This window comes from Oryzias latipes, chromosome 4 (genome assembly GCF_002234675.1).
Source record: "Oryzias latipes chromosome 4, ASM223467v1".
Taxonomy (NCBI): domain Eukaryota; kingdom Metazoa; phylum Chordata; class Actinopteri; order Beloniformes; family Adrianichthyidae; genus Oryzias; species Oryzias latipes.
Genome location: NC_019862.2, coordinates 27,393,745 through 27,414,935, shown reverse-complemented (window position 1 = coordinate 27,414,935; position 21,191 = coordinate 27,393,745). Strand labels below are relative to the sequence as shown.

General features: G+C 39.4%; 1 protein-coding gene across 1 annotated transcript in view; it reads right to left on the bottom strand.

Moving 5' to 3' along the window:
- Positions 1 to 11,978: 11,978 nt before the first annotated feature.
- Positions 11,979 to 21,191, bottom strand: part of LOC101164881 (tumor protein p63-regulated gene 1-like protein) — a 31,446-nt gene continuing 22,233 nt past the window's right edge. The window contains exons 5-7 of the mRNA XM_004068296.4: positions 15,957 to 16,110; positions 13,213 to 13,412; positions 11,979 to 13,115 (exon numbers count right to left, since the gene is read on the bottom strand). Coding sequence (XP_004068344.1) covers positions 13,218 to 13,412; positions 15,957 to 16,110 — 349 coding nt within the window. The 3' untranslated portion in view covers positions 11,979 to 13,115; positions 13,213 to 13,217. The remainder of the gene's footprint in view (positions 13,116 to 13,212; positions 13,413 to 15,956; positions 16,111 to 21,191) is intronic.

Below are 21,191 nucleotides of genomic sequence, written 5' to 3'. Positions count from 1 at the left end.
ACAGACCCCTCCAACACACACACACACACACACACACACACACACACACACACACTCACACAAATAAAGCCCAGTGCGCTGTAATTGATCACCTCTGGTTGGCTGATCAGACTGTTCTGCATTTGATCTGTGAAAATTTGAGAGCCAAAAGGCATTTTATTGAGATTTACTGTTCAGCTTCAATGTGCAAGATGAAGTATCCACTTTTAATTATAGATCTTAGTCAAATTAAAAACTTGCATGCATAAAAAATTACCGTAAACTTTGTAATATTACTGACTCAATTAAAATACAGGCAATATTTAACCTATTAAATACAGTTCATGAACTTTAGATGAAATAACACAACATTCTAAAAGAGTAAATAAATGCTAACATTTTGTGTATTATATGTATACAGAAACTTTTGTACTGAAAGACCCTCTCTGATCATCTGTTGATCTATTTTAAAAGCATTTCCAGTGGCCTTTTAATCATGATTATGCCGTTTTTAGGCAAAGCCTGTGTTGTTTTCTACGTCATAGTTTTTGCAGAGCGGCAGGAGTTCATTAGAAATTCACGTTTGAGATGTTGGAGTGGGATAAGCCCATGCAACAAAATTAGTGACCAATATTGGAGCTATCCAGCCGTGCAGTTTTGTTCCAGATTCCAGCTCAGATGAGGAAAACAAAGATGTTCATGGATCTATTTGTCTGTGGATGCATCAAGCATCAAAAACATCAAAAGCTTTTTTTAAATGGCATCTTCTTGTCCACAACTAAATCACAACGATTTGAATAAGGAAACACTCAGAAGTGCAAGTTTGAGCCTAATTTTCTTTACATCTGTCTTCCATTATGAGAAAATGCCACAAGAGCGTGTTAAAAACACCAAAACAGGATTTCCATTGGAGTGGGTTTTTAAGCTCAAAGCTGTCAGCTTGTTCAAATTCTGTGTTTTAACAAATCTAAATGAAGTGTTTTATTTTTTTATGTTCAACAGACACTTAAAAATGTCTCAAAAGTATTCAGGCAGCATGTTTTGGCGATTGAAAGACTTTCTATTGAGATAGACGGAAGTTGTTGCGATCGGGATTCAACTATGAATCAGTTGTATTTTTAAAATCCTAAATCAAAAAACAAAACTACATTTTTCTTCTGATGAACCAGGTGACCCATGTGAACACTTTAAGGAACAAAACTGAAGTGTGAAAACATTTATTACTATGGCTGTATTTAAAAAAAGTAATGAGTTTCAACATAAAAGCTCTGAAAATGGTGGTCCGTTTACACTGAAGTATTCCCAAATTAACTGCTAGCTATCATCCAAACCTGAGAAAAAAGAAATGTTGGTGTGAAAGAAGGAGCTTTATGGAGCATTTTGTCATAAAAGGCAATGGTTGGAAAAGATCTCACACAGAAACATTTCCGCTTCATAAGCTGGTGAAGCTGAGCAGCTCTTCCTGCAGTCACATCAAACTAACAGAGGTGTCACAGTGCCACCACCAGGCCTGGGACAGGACACAATCTTTGCTTTGCTGGACCCATTTTCTCAGGGAATGTCATCAAGGATCATCAGTAACAGAGGCTCCAGCTGTAAAACACAACCAGCCATCTCTTTGTACGCCTCTAGACCTCATAAAGATGATCCTGGGGGTTTGGGCCATGAGAGCTGCAACACACCAATTCTGGTTTGTCCCTCACACAACTCTGTCTTGTGTGGACCTACTTTACTGCGTGTGTAAAGTAGGTCCAGGGGGTGGCCAGTTCAAGTCAGCTGAAGGTTTGCAAAGGCAGACATCTGGTGAAATTGTAGGCCACAGCTGTTCCCAGTCTGACATCTCTTTGCCTTCGAATTTATCTCCCGCCAGGGGGACATCTGTGCACGACATGCCAGCGATGTGTGGAACATATTTGCAAACTGTGAGGAGGTTGCCGGGGACACCTTGGCTGACACCAGAAGCCCACATGCTCCTGCTGCTGCTGGAAGGTGGGTCATGGGGTAGGTAAAGCTGGTGCACTCAGTGTCAAGCCATCACATTCTTCCCCCCTGGGCTGGAGGTCAGGCTGGGGAACCGTTAAATGGGGGCTGTCTTTAACCACAGCTCAGACTGACATCTTAACCGCACTCATAAACCGCTCCACTTGCTACAGAAACAGGCCCTTGGGCAGAGGTGGCCGCTGGCTCAGACCAGTGTGGTTAAAATTCTTGCGGGATAATAACACTATTTTGACACATGACTCTTGAGGTATGTTTACATACTTGTACACTGATCAGATTCAATGTTGTGAGTCATTACAAGATGCGAAAAACAAACTATTTAAGTCAAATTTATTTGTGATAAAAATTGTTAATAAAAAAGCTGAATAAAATATTTATTTTTTAATTATCAGTTTTACAAAAATTTCCCCAACTTTCATCCCTTCGGTAATTTAGGTGATTATAACTGCAGATGTAAAGTAGACTAAATTTACAACTTGGCATAAAATATACAACCATTAGTGAGTTTTTCCTGCAACACAATGGATAAACAACTTTACTTGTGGGATGTGGTAATTAGAACTTCTTCAGCCTTTTGGTATGTTGTCTCTTTAAAATCCAGAAAGTCCCCATTTAATTTTTTGTCAGCCTGATCAAAACTTGAAATAAGAACTCTTTTTGTAGGAATTTTATAATTTGGCTCCGTTCCTTAACAAAGTTTACTTTCTAAGCATCTTGTAACCCCTGTGCTATCCTAGGCCCTTAAACATTGTGATCTTCACTGGTGTCCATGGATTACATGAAATCCTCTTCACCTTTATCCACCTTTGCCATGGTAGGGAGAACACGTCAATGTACTTAACCTTACCCTCCCAGTGGGACCCCAAAGGATAGCACAAGGGTTTAAAAAAAACCCTGCAGTTTTAGGACACAACCTCAAATACACAAGTATATAAACAATTTTATTAATTTTCCCCACAATTATCTGATCATTTAGGGAAAATAAAACGTTCCTCTTCAATTCCTTGAATATATATATATATATAATGCTGATAACTGAACATGTGATTGTGATGTCACAGTCTCCTCCCAATTTAACCATCTTACTGGTTGTCCTACTTTAATATTGGCTGAATTACGCAACGGGGTTTGATAAAAGTTTTAGTGTTGATGGTTCCTTTAAAAATCTTAATGCACTCTTTCACACCCACATACCACATCTTATTTAAAAAAAGAAAAAGAACTCTTTTATAAAATAAGACATCAATGTGTAACACAAACCGGTTAAAACCCAAATGCAGCAGAGATTTTTAACCGCAAAACATAAAATTACTAAGGAAGTGAAGATGTTTTTAGAATATTTAAAGCAAAAGGGCAAAAAAAAGCGACAGCTTTGCCCATAAAGGTTGCTTTGTACACCTCACTAAACCAGTCATTTCCATTGCAGCAGTAAAATATTATAATAGGTATCAGATTGCAGACAGCTTTGTTGTGCATGTGTATGTGAATGTGAGTTGAGTGCATATTGTGTGTATATGTCTGAGGCTCAAGCTTGTCCCCGTGCAGACTCTACTCATTCTTCCTCCACTGCAGCGTTTCCAGCAGCTTGTCATCAGCGCTTATCCTACAACTGCTAGCTGTCTACCCACAGTCTAATAGGGGCATCCTAAAACAAGAGGCAGGGTGACTGACATGGCAACACAGATTTGCTCTCATATTCTGTCTGAAAAGCAAAGCGCGGCCGCGCACGCAGTCATCCTCGAGCCTTTGGAGGGGAATTCTTTTCAGCGTTGTGATTTTTCTCGGCTTCATGTTCGGGCTGGAGCTCCAGCACTTTCACTTGACATCACCATGCCATTGCTTTCTGGTTTATTTAAGTGAAACAGCTTTTGTAAACTATTATTAGTCGTTATTAATGTGTATTTTCTGGAGAGAGCCTGTCAAAAGTGTCATCAGTTTTCCGTCATTACTTTCTGTAAACAAGCCTTTTTAAAAATGATGGATAAACATACAGCTGGCATTTATTCACGCCTAGGAAAAACATTTGCAGCTTTAAAAAGTCCTTTGCGTAACTGAAGGAGAGTCAATTCATCACATCTGCTTAAGATATTGAGTTCAAAACCGATACATGATATCTAATCTTTCAACAGGGACATTTTTATCTGTCTATTTGCATTCATTTATTTACTGTGGTGGATTCATTTTTGTGGGTTTGTTAGCTTTTGCGTTTCTTAAAAAAAAACAAAAATAAAAAAAGCTTTTAACTGGAGCAGGTGGTTAGCTGGTAAAACTTCAAAAAATGCTTGACTTGACATCATTTTGTCCCATCTTATTCCCTGAGTTCTAGTACTTTATAGGAAACCAAATTCATTCAATTTCTGGATGTTTCATTTCAAAGCGGGAGTGGATGATATCGCAGGCCCAAGGCTGTGTCACACAGTCACTAGGTACATTTTGCCCATTTTCCACGTGTGTAATTCCAGTCTTTCGTGATACTTGCGTGATATACAGAATTCTTAAGTGTTTCTTGCGTTTGTCATTCGTCCATGCGTGCACATCAGGGAGTCGGTCTCTACTTGAATTTGGTTTTGAGCTGCTCAAAAATTTTGGGTGGTTTAGAATTACAGAGTTTGTGCGTATGCAGTTATCATATAAATCTTACGCAATTATGTGTGATTTTTGCAAATGCAGATTTGTGGCTTTTCGTGACCGTTCCACGTATGTCTAAAAGGCTTTTTGCGCATCTACCACCGATGTACAACCTTTCCACTGCGGCAGTAAAATATTGTTTTAAGCATCAGATTGCAGACAGCTTGGATGTGCATGTGAATGCGCACATATCACGTTAAAATTACGTAAGTGACGCTCGAATCCCTAACAAATTGCATAATAACAGCACAATAGTCATGCACGGTTCATGTTCTACATTGAATTACGTGTTCTTTGATTTATTCCTACGTCTTCAGTAGTTTTAAGGTGGTTCATTCGCAATGCATGTCTGAAAACTTTACATAATGACCTCAATGCGTCTGCATTCTGCATGTAAAAGAGCTGCTCCCTTTGTAACAGGACATGGATGGATGGGTTGGGTCCAAATTCCCTCACTATTTAGGGCATTATAAAGGTCGCATTTCTTAGGTATTCACTCCAGGACATCGGTGACGTCATATTTTGCGTTTAAGAAAAAGTAGTTAGGCTGATGTCCGAATTGCTGTTAGTAGTCCCGCACTATATAGCTTTAGTAGTTAGGGAGTTGATAGGAAATTTGGACAACGATTTGGTGTCACTGCATCACAAAGAGAAGAAACCCGTAAAAAGCCCCCGGGATCGTTGGAGTTTTCCGTGCACAGTTTTACTTGAGGAAGGGGAATTTTTTCAGCAGGTGTTCCAAAGCTACATTTGGACCAAAACTGGCATTTTTAAGTCAGGCATTTAAAAACAAGATAATAAGTGGATGGAAAATTCTTTTTTTTCGTTCTCCTGCCGGAGCTGTAACGATTATTCACTTCCATTTTATAGCAATTTGGCTTTTGATGCCCTCATTCCACATCATTGTGTTGTAGTGGCATCTGATAATCATCTTGTCATGATTTTGTATATTATTCTATTATTTTAGTTAGAAATAGAATCTCTGTCTTCCTGGACAAAATTGATGAGCAGGAGAGTCAGATAAAGCTCGTAAGTTTCCTAAATGTCCTTCTCTGCTTTTGTTTTCCACAGCAAGAATCCGGGTGTGTTCAGGGCTGCAGCATTCTGCATAGCTGGGAGGGTTGGTGGATTTGACAGCTCTCCAAGTGTCCCCTGGCCCTGAGTTCAGCAAACACACTCCAGACACAACAGTGACAGCTGGGGGAGGGATAAATAAAAACACTGTCTCTAGCTCCATTACAAGACAGCAATCCAGACAACAACCCAGTAGCCTCACCAGCTAACAGCACAGCGCATGCAAACACATGCGTACGTTTCCTCACACATTCACTGCTTCACACTTACTGCTTTCACCGCTGCAAGGGCAACAGATGGAAAAGCGACAGAGGTGAGAAGAGGGGGAAAGCAACACCAAACACGAGAGATGCTGCTGGACTTGGCCCGTTAGCAACCGGCATTCCTTTGACAGGTGTAACATGTTTACCAAACAAACAGGCAACACAAATGTCAAAAAAAGGAAAATGTTGACTTGAGGTTGCATGAGCTGTGAAAAAAAGCCCTGTATCCAGGCTGGCATATCTCTGAGGGCTTTGAAGGCATTTCAGAGAGATGAGAAGACTGCGTGCCACACCAGGACTGCAAGAGTGTCTCGCAGAATGTGTCTTATGTTACTTGCCCCAAGCATCCCAGGCATCTCTGGATGTTTGCCGAGGCCATCCGGGGTCACAGGGACTGATCGGCAGTTTCCAAGCCTCTTACTTTGCTGATCAGATTCCACTTGGGGGCAGAAGGAAACCCTTCTCACATCGCAATGGGGCGAAATAACCACTTGGACCTGTCGGGCCAGACATGAAGACTTCCGCAGTGAGTGACAATGGCCTTGACCTCCAACAAAAGCAATTACAGCCAACCATCTCTGTAACAGGAGCGGTTTTCCAATGATTTTCTTAAGTTTTTAACATGCTCTTGTGGGATTTTTCTGATGATGGAGGACATATAGAAACAAATTTAGGCTTAAAACTGCGCTTCTGACTATTTATTTATTTAAATTGTTGAGAATCAGGACCAGATACGTAGGAAAAAGCTTGTAAGTGTGACGTCAGTGCTACAATTGGAAAACCTCAACCTCCCTGGTCCGCTCCCTTCTGATGCATCCCCTTGTAGACGACTAGTTCCATACACGTTTTTGTTTGTACGCCTGGATTGCTCCAATATTGCTCGCCATTTTTGTTGCACCCGTTATGTTAGCTTGGAGATGTGAGTCACTGTAAGCTATTGGGAGAGCGTGTATGTTGGGAAATGGGAATGGGCACAGTAACAGCTCCGCCCACAACTCAGAGGTGAATTTCTAATGAACTACTGTCGCTCTGGAAAAAATCTGTCCTAAAAAATGACACAGGTTTTTCTTATTTTGGCTAGAAAAGGGTTAGTCATACTTTAAAGACCACTGGGAATGCTTTTACCACAGATCAAGAGATGACCAGAGTGTAATTTTAAACAAAAGAATAAAAACTGAACGTGAGGCAGAGTAAACTTACCCTCCACTTTCAGTGCCAGAACAAACAGCTTCATTGCAGCTCATAATTACTCATCAGCAGCTCTCCCACGTTTGAGTAAAAATCCACAAACTTCAGGCTGATTAGTGTGGTGTTCTGCTGCTGGAAAATAATTCAGGTGAAGCACAAACCACATTATCTAGCCGGAGGCAACAGCTTACCTTTTCAGTGAGGAATGCAGATCTCAGCATTGACAGTCATTTATCATGCGAGCAGTGTTGACAAAGTATTGATGCACACTCACTGTGACTTACACTCAGTGGACCTTCATTGCTAACATTTCAGATGAAGAAAAGCGCTTTAAACAGCCCTCTCAGCCAAATATTTGTTTCACCTTTTGCACTTGAAGAGATTTTCTTGAACATTTTCGAACGGAATTTGCAACAATAACTGTACCTCAACATCCATCTTGTAAATCTTGTTTTTTCTTCAGTTACTGGTTTGTAACTGTAGAAAAAAAATTGTCCATCCGTAAAAATGCTTTGTCCGTGTGTGAAACGTCACAAGCACTTAATGCCGTGTCACACTCCTTCCATCTAACAATTTGCGCATATTGCACAGATCAAAACTTGTCATACGAGAATATACATGGAAAAAATTAGAAAAGTTGTGCCCCCTTCCCACCCCCACAGATTTATCCTGAATGAACAACATTAAAACCAACTAAAAAGTACAAATAAACCCGCTCTTCATTAAATTTCTTCACTTTGACATTCAGAGCACTGAGTAGAAATCACAACACGTCAGCACCATGGTCAGCAATGCTTTGTTGAAAAATTTAATTAAACAAAGCATGAATTTCTACAGTTTTACAAACACACAAGTATCTTGTTATCAGTACGAAACCTTTTTATGGACGGACTATAAGGCAACAAGTCTAACTTCATAGCTTTTGTTCCAGTTCTGCACTGTTTGCAGTGGATTCTAACACTGTCTCAGCCAGGAACTCACAAATAGTCAATCTTGCGAGCACATTGGAGGTTTAATTTAGCTGCTTTACCTTTAGGGCTAAGCACAGAGAAAAAAAATTCATCAAGACAAATGTGAGTCAGTCCAGGTAACAAACCCTCTTGTCTCCAGTACAGCTGCACTTCAACTCCTATTTATTCAGTTACCTGGAGTTAAAGCAAATCTTAGCACATCTGAACGGCAGCTAACTTAAAGTTCAGAAGAGGATTAGCTAAAGTGGCAAATCTGACCATGATTTTTGCAAGAAATGTCACAAAGTTGATGATAAACTTTATGAATGCCCATTAACCTGCCAGTTAATCCTGTTTTCAGAACACCCTTCACGCTCTTAAGAGCGAAAATATGAATGAGGCTGGAGCTCCAGGCCAGAGCAACGCTTCATCAAGGATAAAAAGACACGTCCTCATTTTGGGCAGGAAATGTGTTAACCCTTTCCGACCCTCAGGTCCTGATATGTGATACCAAGCGTGCTGAGGCCAGCCATATAATTTACCTTGTAGAATTACAGCTGTACGAGTCGCTCACTACTTAACCTTACCCTCCCAGTGGGAATGCCTTGAAATGAGGCAGCCATGTCACTTTGTGAGGAATTAAGTCCAGTTTTGCTCCTTATCCTTTCATATTTTGATTGTTTTATCATATCTAGACTTTGCAGGAAAGGGAAGCTCAACTGCACTTTTGTGATCAGACCCACTCGTGCAGCAGAGAACACCTGAAGAGCTGAATCATGTAAAGTGTGGGAACTGAGGTGATAAGGTGGATCTCAAAGCGAAATTATTTAAAAAAAAATAGCATAGTTGACTGCTTTTAGAGCCTGCTATTGTACAAATATTTAAAAACCTGAGGTGACCCAATCTTAACTGACCAACTTTGGAACAAAGGGTAGGTTTGTGTGGAATTCTATGGGCCATTTACCAATCCATCAATGTAGATGAAAATAAACAAAAGAATTTCTGTTTGGCCCCCTCTGCTGATAACATCTCTGTGTTTGCCATCTGGATTGCTTCAGTAGCACATAATAAATCATGAGAGTAAAAACAAAACTTTCCCTTTCTTTTGTAATTATTGTCATTAATAAACTCGGTTAAACTGTGAATCATTAAACCAAAAACACAATCATTAACCTGAGCAAAACACACCCTGATACTTGGAATCCTATTAAAGAACCACTCTGATGAAAATCATGTTTTTAACATGTTCTTGTAGCATTTTTCTCATGATGCAGGACATATAAAAAGACAATTAGAAAAAATAAAACAGTGTTTCTGAGAAGTTCTTTATTTAAATCTTAGTGAATCATTTCTTTTTTTTAATGAAAAAGCATGTTTTTGCTAAATTTTCTTAGTTTTCAGCACCTTCTGTTGCAGCTGAAAGAGGCAGTTTTGCCTGTGGGTCACACACTGTCACAGCAGTAACTCACTGCAAGGACCATATTCTTTTTGCAGTTGGAAATACCTCTGCGCCTTTGAGCAACAATTCGATCACGGTCACAAGCGCGAAAAACATTCATTGCTTGGTGGCCTTTTTGTGTCAAAATGTGAGTTTTGGTGATTTTCACAACGTTTCCACAATTTGGAAAAAGGACACTTTTGTTTGAGCGATTTTCACTAAATTTTCCAGACAAACCGCCAAGTCTACAACCACTACAGGGGAACTACACAATGTAATGTACGATATCACTGTTTTAGGAATGTGGGCATGGGAAACAAAAACACAGTGCCACAAATAAAACTGCCAAGTCTGCTAAAATGTTACATAGATTTTCCTTTAAGCAAGAATTTTACCTTTGCCCCATGCTCGAAAACCCACCAACAATTAAACATACCTTGTACTAGGTCAACTTGAATTTTGAGCATAGTGAACAGCCCTGTCACCCCAATGATGATTAGTTGATGATGCTCATCGCAATGCTAGCGCTTTTAGCAACATTAACACGAGTAACATAGGTGCTATATACAGTGGCGGTTCTACACCAACTTACTCCCTCCCTGGGCGAGCAACCCCACCAACGCCCCCTTCGCAGCCTGTGCCCCCGCCCCCCTTCCCTTTACACACTGCACAGCCTAGAGTTGATTGTTAGACTGAAAAAGACTCCCAATTACCTGTTTGTGTGTGATTTATCCAGCCACCGGTAAACGTATCCAGACAATGACTCAATCAATACATGAAGACAGTAGATGTTAGTGTTGAACATAGAGGCTACTTACTTCGGGGCGCTGACCACCGAGATGGGCCGCCATTCTTCCAGTGACTCTCTCAGTCTGACTGCCTTTGATTTTTCTGGAAGAAAAAAACAGTGCCCCCTACTGGTCGTTCCTGTTACGCATTTTGTATCAATTCTGTGTCTCGGAGAATAATATACTTTTAATATATATATAAGCGTTTAAAAGTGAACGTCATATTCTCAGATAATAATTTTTATTTTCTTTTAAAGTTTTTTTTAAGCCCTGCTACACCCACTGAAGGAAATACGTTTAGAAGGGAAGGCTGATAGGAAAATTCTAATGACCGAGCATTCCACTGGTATTTAAACGCAGCACTTACGGACGAATTTGTGAGACGTGAAAACAGTCTCACGGTAGATCCGTGCGTAACTTTGACTTCGTGTGTGCGTAACAAGGGATTCGTGTGTGTTTTTTAAAGATGTGTGTGTGTGTAAGTAGTTTCAAGCTGTTGTGATCTTAATTTGTGTTTACGTAAATTGCATTTTGTATTTTTTTTCATTTTATATTTTTTTAACTTATACACAAAACGTATTATGTGAGTAACAAATCACGCACAAATCCAAATTTATGCACAAATCCTAATTTACGCACGCAAAAAGCAAGAATATGCATACACAAATCCTAATTTACGCACAAATCAAGAATTACGCACGCACAAATCTGACTGAGTCTAATTTCTCTCCATACAAGTGTCTTGCAGCAGAGGGCGCCGTGTAACACTCAAAATGAAACCTTCAGATGTAGTGGTGGTCACGTGCACGTTGGGTCTGCTGTGTTGGAGCTGGCAGAGCGGGGGATTGTGGGTATAATCCCCTTCGCCTGCTCTGGTCGAAATTGGGTTGAGCATGGGTTTTTCTTCTGCCTAAGTGCCTTTTCAAGTGGATGTTGTACGTTGCTTCCCTCTTAGTTAATTCCCCTTGCTGTGTTTACTTCTTTTTTTTATACCATAAGTGTGGAGAAGGGAGAGGATGAAGACATGGGTGCGATGTACGGTGTCGGGCATGTCAAAATAAAAGTTTAGACTGCGGTTTATAGCCAGTGTATCTAAATAAAAGCATTAAATGCCTTCTCTGTTGCTTCGCTACTTTCTGGGACATAACACTGCATGGGTTCTATTGGAAGTGCGTTCCCTGGCAAATGCCGCCCTGGGCGACCGCCCAACTCGCCCATATCAAAAACCGCCACAGACTATATATTGTATAATTATAATGTAAAATTGCTGTATTGAAAGCACTTTTCACCACATGCAGTCACATGCAGCTCAGACAGCCTTAAAGAAAGAAAAGGGTGAAGTCAGGGGTGGGTTGTGGCTGCTTAGCAAGTGAGGTCGGGTCAAAGGTGGGCGGTGAGAGTGGCGGTGGCGTGTAGAAGCAGGCGTCAAGGGCAGTGGTGGTACATAGAGGTGGGTGACGAGGGCGGGTAGCGCCTAAGCTGCTCACGTCTTTTTCAAGTTGGTTTTTGTCTAAAATATGTAAAACAGCTGTTTTCTCTGCCGTTATTTTTTTTTTTTTAAGAATAGCATAATGTAATACAGTAAACATCAGTTTTAAATTGATAAAAGCAAAATGTTGTTTTTTTAAACAAGAAGCTCTGTGGTTTTTTTTATAAATAGAATTCAATATTTTCCTTAGTGGAAAATTTCCATCCACAACTTTATTGTTTTCATTGAATGAACAGGTTTTCTTCATCAGACTTCCTGAATAAACATTGCTACAGATACAGGAAATGACTCTTCAGTAAATTTTCCCAGCAGCTCAAACTGATTTGACATAGTTTCCTTCTTTTCCATGACTTGTAAGGTGTAAAACAAACCAGCAATTCAAGGCGTTAAAGCTAAAAACAAGAATGTTTACCACATGCTGCTATCCCATATCAAACACAAACACATTTTTCTCTTATGTTTCTTGATCAATCCTATGCAAGACGATAGAAAGTGGCAACATTTGATCATTGCTTGAACAACGAACTCTAAAACAAGACATATAAAGCATTAAAGAGGAGCCAACTTAAAAAAACTAACACACAATCTGTTTGTACTATAGCTTCATGACAAGATCAAACCATTATCCCATAGCATAAATGTCTTCTTCACATAAACAGTGTAACCTTCGATTAAATAAAAAGGTATATTTTTTTCAATTACAATAACTCAACAAAACCAAGAAGATTCTACACCCTGTAAATTATCAATCATTCATAATTATTTTTTTTCAGTAGTGACAAGATTGGTCATCATGTTTGCCAGAGCTCAACACCTCTGAAGAGGATTATTTATGGTGCATTGCAGTAACAGAATCACATAACAATGGGATTAAAACCAATAACATTTCTGAAAAGGAACATTTTAAAGGGAAACAGAAATTGTGTTTTTATGTCAGAGGCCAATGAATCATACACAGAAATCAAGGAGGAATTTCAGGACGATGTCAACTGTAAAAATACACTGCAAGGGATAAAACCAAACTGACAAATGTGCATCTATGCTTCAGTGAATCTCCAAGGGCCTGAATGGCATGGGAATCAGCTTTTAACAGATACCAGGGGGAGGAAGAAAGGAGTCCCGTTGCGAAAGAGTTGAATTACCATTTCACTGAAGAATGAACACAAAACTTGCTGGAAGTAGAGGGGAATCACTCATCCAGTGAAGAGCGGTGTTGAAATATGGATATTTGTGAGCACTCAGACTGGTAAGGAAAGTGAGCGCTTGGAGTCCTGGCAGAGGCGTTTGACCATCATGCACCACAAAAAAACCCCAAACCTGTCCACAGAGGAAAACAGAATCAATTTTTATGGCCCCCCTGTAAACAAGTTAAATTTAAGAAGGTGTTGGTAGTAAATGAAAACTGGACACTTACAGAGTTTAGAAGCCAAGTCCTCCTCGTGCCATGGCGTAGCCCAGTTTGTTCTGGTTTCCAAGGAATGACATGGCACCCACGTATGCCTCGATGGTGATTGGTTGATTGAGGACCGTTACACCATTAGCTTTTCCAGGAGCTGGATTTCTGGCGTGAGCTTTTTCTGCTACTACCTTCAGATGATCCCTAAACTTATGGAGCTGTGGATGAGGCACATTTGTTTTAGAAAAAGTAGTCATTGTTTTTTGGTATTACAAGAACTTTATTTTTTTAACTAGAACGGGAAAACGACAGGAGGAATTCTTTTGTTTCATGTCTGAAGAAAAAATGTAATAAAATAACGAAAAGTTATTGTTGAAAAGTATGGATTAAAAATGTAATTTACACTCAATAAACAGCTAATGAAGTTAGAATAAAAATAGACACAAAATGCTTTTGAAAGTTAAAAAAATATTCTTTTGTGTTTCGTCTTTATATGTAGAATACAATTTTTTTGTATTAGTGTCATTTTCCTGCTCATCTCCTTTTTTCTGTTATTTTTGGAGGGTAGCCCCAGACTTGGATCAAACTTTATTGATCTAAAAGGAAAAATTTTAAAGTCACAAACCCAAGGAGACCAAACAGAATATTCTTCCATTTCATAACCCTTGTGCTATCTTAGATGACCCCACCCTTACATTGATGTGTTCTCCCTACCATGTCAATGGTGGATAAAGGTGGAAAGATTTCATGTAATCCATGGACACCAGTGAAGATCACAAATCATTGAAGAAAAAAGGTTCAGCGCACTGTCTAGTGGGTCTAGATGACCCAACTGCCAATGTTAAAGTGCTTAGGATAGCACAAGGGTTAAACATTCAGTCTGTGAAAGTACAACTAAAACGTCTTCATTGTTTCTCTTTTGAGAGCATCTTAACGTCACTTCAGTCTAAATATTAGTTCCATCCTATGAAGAAACTGAAGCAACTTGATTGTAAATAGTGGTGTAAAGAAGTCTTCCTTTAATGGTTGAGGAGCTTTCCTGCAAAGATTGGATCTCTATGCCGCTTTCTTGTGAAGAGTGATGATTAACAGGGTAATGTGGGGGTGATACAAATTCCTTTAAAAAAAAAAAAAGCACTCACTGTGTAGTGTAAAAAAAAAAAAAGTCAGCATTTTAGGTCTTAACCAAGCTGAGAAAACAAGTCTGAAACTTTACGAGAATCAGGATGATCCTAAAACATCCTGACAAACTTCTCAACACTGTGTGCAACAAAAGATCTGAATCTTTCGTGAAATTGTCCAACACAACAAATGGACTGGAAATGAAACTAAAAGCAACAACTGCCTAAAAATACACTTCCAGGCTTCATTAAATAAGTTTCATTTATTTAAGTGAAAAAGGGGTCTGACGACTCTGACTCAATCCCTAAAAACTCCTCTTTTGAGCTGGAGCTCTTTAACTTAAGTAGGGATGAATATCTTCTCATGTTTTTTTTTATCAGTTATGTCTAGCCCCGGACCAGTACGCTCCCACCACTATGTCTGACTATTACTATTAGAGGTGTAATGATGAATCAATTTGAAATCTCTTTGGTGGAAAATGGCTCCTATTGTGGTTCTCTGGAATTCCACTTCTGTACAAAAGACCGTCGTAATCTTTTCAGATACATCAGGAACTTTGTTGCAGATGACAGCATGATCTGTTTTTTAGAAAACTTTTATCTGCCTGTCTTCTTTTAAAGCCATTTCTTGAACTAGCAGATATGTTTGTAGTCAGATGTCCGAGTATTGTAGATTTCTTTTGTGTGACTGTAGAATTTGTTGATCTGAATGACCTGTTTGTGAGTTCAGACATCAATTGTTGCAATTTATGTTTTTTTTATTGTCTACCCGAGACCTTTACTACATTATTTTATATTAACTGGTATTATTGTAGACAATGCTTTGTCATACAGGAGTAACTATTTAGCTTGTTGCCCACAGAGTTATTTTTATTTTGAAAATGCTTTTCTAGGTGTGTGAATCAAGACTGAAAAGAAAACTAGATCAGTTAAAAGATTTGATGACAGGCTAAAGTTAATTTACACGTTTTTTTTTTCTGTCTAAAAGCCTCGGGGGCTTTCACATGTCAACTATAATTTGCACGTAACCTAGAAAAAGATAATGATCTAGTTTTAAAACCTGTACAGAGGTTTGCAGTTTGATTGCAGGTTTTGGGTGTTTTCTTAATTTATTTGGAGCAGAGGTTCTCAACCGTTGCCTTTAAGTCCCACTGCCCTGCATGTTTTTCGTGCTTCTCAACACACCTTTTTAAGAAGAAAAAAACAGTGATTTACTTTCAGACTTGAAAGGGAAACATGTAAGACATGCAGGGCAGTGGTATTTTGAGGAGCAGGACTGAGGAACGCTGATCCAGAACATCCAGGTGTGCCTCAGTTCTCAGTAATAAAAATTTACACGGAAATGAAATCTGACAGCAAATTCCAGGTAACATGTCTGTCTCATGACTCATGAGACCACACTATAAAACTCTCAACCTGCCTCTTCTTGACGGAATAGTTGCAAAAACAATGTTCAGAGCTGAGAATGTGTTCATTTTTCAAAGTTCCGAGTAAAAATCAGCAGAAAAACAGCTGCTTCTAATCTGTTTCTTGAGTACTTCTGAGAAATCTGATTCTTTGACTTGATAGAAGTGTTCAAAGTCTTCAGAACAAAAACCTGCAGAAGAAGCACAGTCACGTTACAGCAACACATATGCTTACATCACAGAGAGAGGCAAAGGTGTCGTTGATGCTTGACACTGGGTGGGAAATCAAGGTGGTGTAGGGGAAGTCGACTGAAAAGGGGTTCCACTTGGAGGTGAAGGAGGGATCTCTCATCCGGTCCCAATAAATGCGCAAACCTTCCCCTTCTCTCCTGCAAACACAACAACACAAAGCTTTTCACCACTGCGACATCTGACTCGAGTGACAACACTGTCAGCTTGGCAGAGACGGATTACATCACCGACAGCTCTTTTCAGGCTTGCATATCCACCCTTAGTAATTTATGATTCTATACTTTTGTTTTTTAACTAATGTTTCATTCTTGTAACTGTGTTTTATAATTGTTTTTCATCTGTAAGGCGACCTTGGGTGTCCAGAAAGGCGCCATATAAATACAATTCATTATTAGGTTGATATAGTAATTTGGCAACCGCTGCCCTGCCTACTGATCATTTCACCTGTTGGGATACCTCTATCATCATGGTGGTAAGGTATATTAATTAGATGTGAATAAATTATGTTGTTAGAAATACCCGCTCTGCTGCTCTAGTCCACACACCGTGCTTTACAGTGAGAACTGCTGTAATTCATTATGCAAAGCTCTTGATCCCATTGAGTTGACAGCATTATGCAGCTGTAGCAGATACATGCCACAGACCATCCATTCCACCACCTCTCAGAGGTTAGATGACCATTTGCTGATTATGGAGGTAATAGTGGAAATGCTCAGCGGAAAACAAACAGACTGTGATATTTCAGATCTCTAAAGCCCAATTTAGCCTTTTTGTCTTGAGCTTTACTGAACTCACGCAATCATTGACTTGAGAGCCCTGCCTGCAAATACAGCGGGCTCCGTCCCACATCTCCGGCGTCAAAGTGCTGACCAAAGCTGGACCATCACGCTCCACTGTGTTCAGAGACAATCCTCAAACTCTGTAAGCAACACAGGTGGGCGAGGCCATCCAGCTGAAGAGGGAAGCAGGAGAATAGATCAAGCGAAACACCGCTTTTGCCTTTTACTGAGGTTGTGATGTGCTGGTAGGTCTCACTTGAAGCAGGGCCAATACTTCACTGTGGCAAGCCCCTGGGGTATACGAGGTCTGTCAGAGATTATCCGTCCAGTTTATAATATATCAGGTACGTACTTTCTTGTTGTTGACTCTTCATAATCAGATTCTCAGATTCAGGCTGGACAACATTTTTACAAAGCAATTGAGTGATGTAGCCTCACTACAAAAACACAGAGTCTGGGGTCCATGGCTGCTGGTGGTATAATGGTGTGGAAGAATTCTTAGAATGTTTCAGGGCTTCTTATAACTGACTGGGATCACAGATAAGGAGACATTTCTATAAGATGGCTGGCCTAGAAGTATGTTAGCAAAGCATGAAACAAAAAGCCAATATTCTATGCCAGAAATGAACAATTAATGTTGGGTGATCCCATGTTTACCAGGATTAGAGGTAATTATGGGGCACTGATTATGTTTTTGTTCTGCTGTTGTTCTGTCTATTTATTTTTAAAGTAAACACAGTAGGAGTTACAGGAAAAGCCCCCAGGTCACATCTTTTCTCAGTCTGATGAAACCTCAGAACACTGAGAGCAAACACACTTTGCAGATCCCCTGTTTGAACCGATGTTGATGCTGATCTGCACACCATGACGATACTGTCTTTGTAGTTATCAGTTTACAGAGAGCCCATCAAACTCGGTCTGAGGCAGTGATTTGTCAAACGGTGATGAACAGTTTTTTTCCATCTATGTTTAAAGGGTCACAGAGAGTCTGGTACGAGATATAGCGTAGAAAATCTTCACACATAAGCCAAATTCTTAAAGAAAAGGGCATATTTTTTTACATTTAATTTAAAATTTTTTTTAAACAAAATTAAGTTTAAAAACTGGATTTTTACTACTGCAAAACTTCAACCATGAGAAATAATGGAGTTTTGTTCATAGAAAGGAAAGGTCTTTTTCACATTAAAAAATTAAAAAGTCGTTTATGAAACACTTTGCCAAAAATTTGTAATTTTTCTCAACAGTAATCATTAAGCAACTGACACACCAGAAAAATGACACACATTCAAGAACCCTTGAACACATCTTTTGCCCACGGTGTTCACACTATGCAATCAGGGAGGGGCTTCTTTTTCTTTTTCTACTGTTCATCCCCGCAGGTTCGCCACCTACAGTTGGAACAGGCTTGGTGAGAAACATGAAAGCGATGCAAATCTTGCTCGAGGCTTTTTATATTGCAGCCTTTTTCCGGTATATGAAAGATTTGAAGTCATATACAAACCGCAAATATTAATATCTCCTCCATGGTTAATGTTCAAACAGTCGGCACCTCCATGAATTAAAGGGGACGTCATCCATACCTCATTACCAAGTACCTGATTGGTCCAAGTTCAACCTGGCTTAACTTATGATACACGTTTAATGGCCGTGCGTTAAATGACCACATGTTTTGTTTGTAGAGCCCAAGAACGTTCTTAGAAATCTGTGTAGCTATACGTAAACACTAGAATTTTTAACGCAGAAGTCCGAAACGCGCAATGACATACTTCTCATGGGAATGGGCGCTTGGACATGTGTTGTTTAGGGCGGTGTGTATGTAGCTTTATAGTGAAGGCCACAAAAAGTAACAAATTTAAGGTTTTATTAAGATAAACTCTTTTCCAGAGTTTAAATATTAATTATTACATAATGTAGGTATTTAATGTAAAAGGTCTATTCACACCACACTGGCAATCATACTAATATTTACCAGTGTAGACTAATGACATAAAAAAACAGTTAAATAGCTTGTAAACTAAAGAAGATTATAAATAGTATTTTTGTTGTTCTTTTTTTGTTTAATGTTTAGTTCATTACTTCTAGATCAAAATGCGTTTCCTATGCCTTCACAGAAAACACAGCATATGTTTATTATTATTTTCATGATATTCAGCTTTACTCAGGTAATTAATCAGGCATCTGGATTCAACCAAACTACAATATCTGAAATATATAAAAGTCTGAAGGAAAACATATTTTCCTTTAACTTAAAGGGCTTATATAAGGCAAAATGCACTTTTTTGAGCTTTTAAGTGTATTACAATTTTCATTTCTCACGAAAAAAAACCCAGAAGCAGTATTTTGATCTGTTGACGCAGAACGCTTTCCTTTTAGATACACAATATTCACATCCATCTTTGTAAAATTTCGGATGTTGCTTGTTTTCGTGGATGAAACGCAGACAGGCTGCCGTGGCCGGCTGCATGTTGACATCCTGAAATGGGCGGCACCCACTATACCTCAGTGATCGAGTCATCTTACTTCTGGGATGGAAAATTAGCTGCAAAAATAATTCATATTTCATTCAACAAAAACGTAATGTGTTCCAAAGGTTACTATAAAAAGCTTAAGAATAGCACGACATAGGCTACAAACAAACTTGCTAAACTTTTTTTTCTTGCACCTGTGAGATATTACGAAAGCAGGAACCTCCTGTCCCAGTGACCCAGCAGAATTAGCTCATGTTTTCCTACTTCTAGATTTTCATTCCCTATTGCATACTCAACTGTGGTAATTACAGTATTGGAATGGTTCTTTTGAAACCTGTTGATGCATTTTTGGACCTATTGTTGCTGTTGCTTCCTTTGTACCAGCAACAGCAACTTGACCTGACCTTGAATGGGGATTGCTGATTTAGAAACAAACAACATTTTTCCCCTAACCTTTTGTTGGCCAAAAATACATTTTTTTGCACAACAAGACATTGTTCTAACATTTGCACTCAACAAATCTAAGCCTAAACCTAAGTAGATGACTTGTGTCAGGGGTTGCCGAACTTTGATTGACAACAGCAGTCCCAGATCATAATACTACCGCCTCAGGCTGCAAAGAAGGCCTTCTCCGCTACCTTGATTCCTCTTTGCACTCCACCTATTGAGTGCAAACGATTTCCCAACCGTTTTCTGATTTTTTTAAATGATCCGTTATGCTGATGTGTTTGTTTTACCAAGTGCCTTGTGCAACAGGACACTTCCTGCCCAACAGAATAAAACGCCTAAGGCTAAACAATAGCAGTGTGGCTGCTGATATGTCACGGTCGCAGGGAGGGGCTGCATTATAATGCAGTTATCCTGCCCTGTTTACACAAGTACTTTAAGAATAACAATGATGCTGCTGAACATTTTGTGGACCCTCGAGAGAAAAAAAAAAGTAGTACAGTGCAAGGAGCACAGGTGGGACAAAAACCCAAATAAAATAAAAAAAACCTGACACAAAAGGACAGCCCTACCTCCAAGACCGATTATGTTTCAGCAAAAAGGAGTAAGGATGGTGGAGTTACGTATGTACACACTGCCCTTTGTGAGAGCACACTGTTATTGCTGTAGAATAAATGGGGATATGAAAAAAGCTTAAGTGAATTCCACAGGTAAGCTATCACTCAGAGGGGAACCAGCCCAAACAGGTAGCATGGGGCTGGGCTTTTCAGCCAGAGGCTTTTGGTGGTTTTTACTGTCTTTATGAGTCAGAGCTGGAGTGTGGACTTTCACTGTGAATCACGTTAAAATAGTCATCAAACTGCAGAAACAGAGGAGGAAGGTTTAACTTGGATTGCTTCAAACACGGTCCAACTGGGAGAAAGCCATCCTCTCCTGACCTTTGCAACTTTTGAAAACAGAATCCACACACGGAGAGAAAAACCTGGCTCTAATTTCCGCTTGACAAATATTCTTCACTGGGCTTTCAATTCCTTTGGACTCAAGTCAACACACAAGATAAATATCAAGCCAAGTTTCAGTTGTCATGGAAAGTGTCCCTCATTGTCTCAAGGTGCACAAACAAAATGATGCGATTGCTCAACAGAGCCTGCAGGTTTGTCAGCCATCCATAAATGTGTCCATCTAACATTTAATACATAAAAAGCTTTGAACAAGAGGGATAAGAAGGTGGAGTGGCAGAAAGAAAAACAAAACCAAAGATAAGGAGCTGCATTCACTTGAAACCATTTGTAAAGTCTTATAACAAGAGCTGCAAAATTGAGCTCATTTGTAAAAAAAATAATAATAAAAAGAGCACGAACAAACTCTTGATTAAGTCTTTAGTGATCATCAGAAAAGGTTTTGTTCTTGAAGTTAGACAAATGGTCTCAGATTTGCTTCACCTTAACTCCTTCTGTAAAATGAAACCAAGCTACTTACACAACATCTGAGGCCTCCAACTTGTCAATGTGTATATTATTGCTG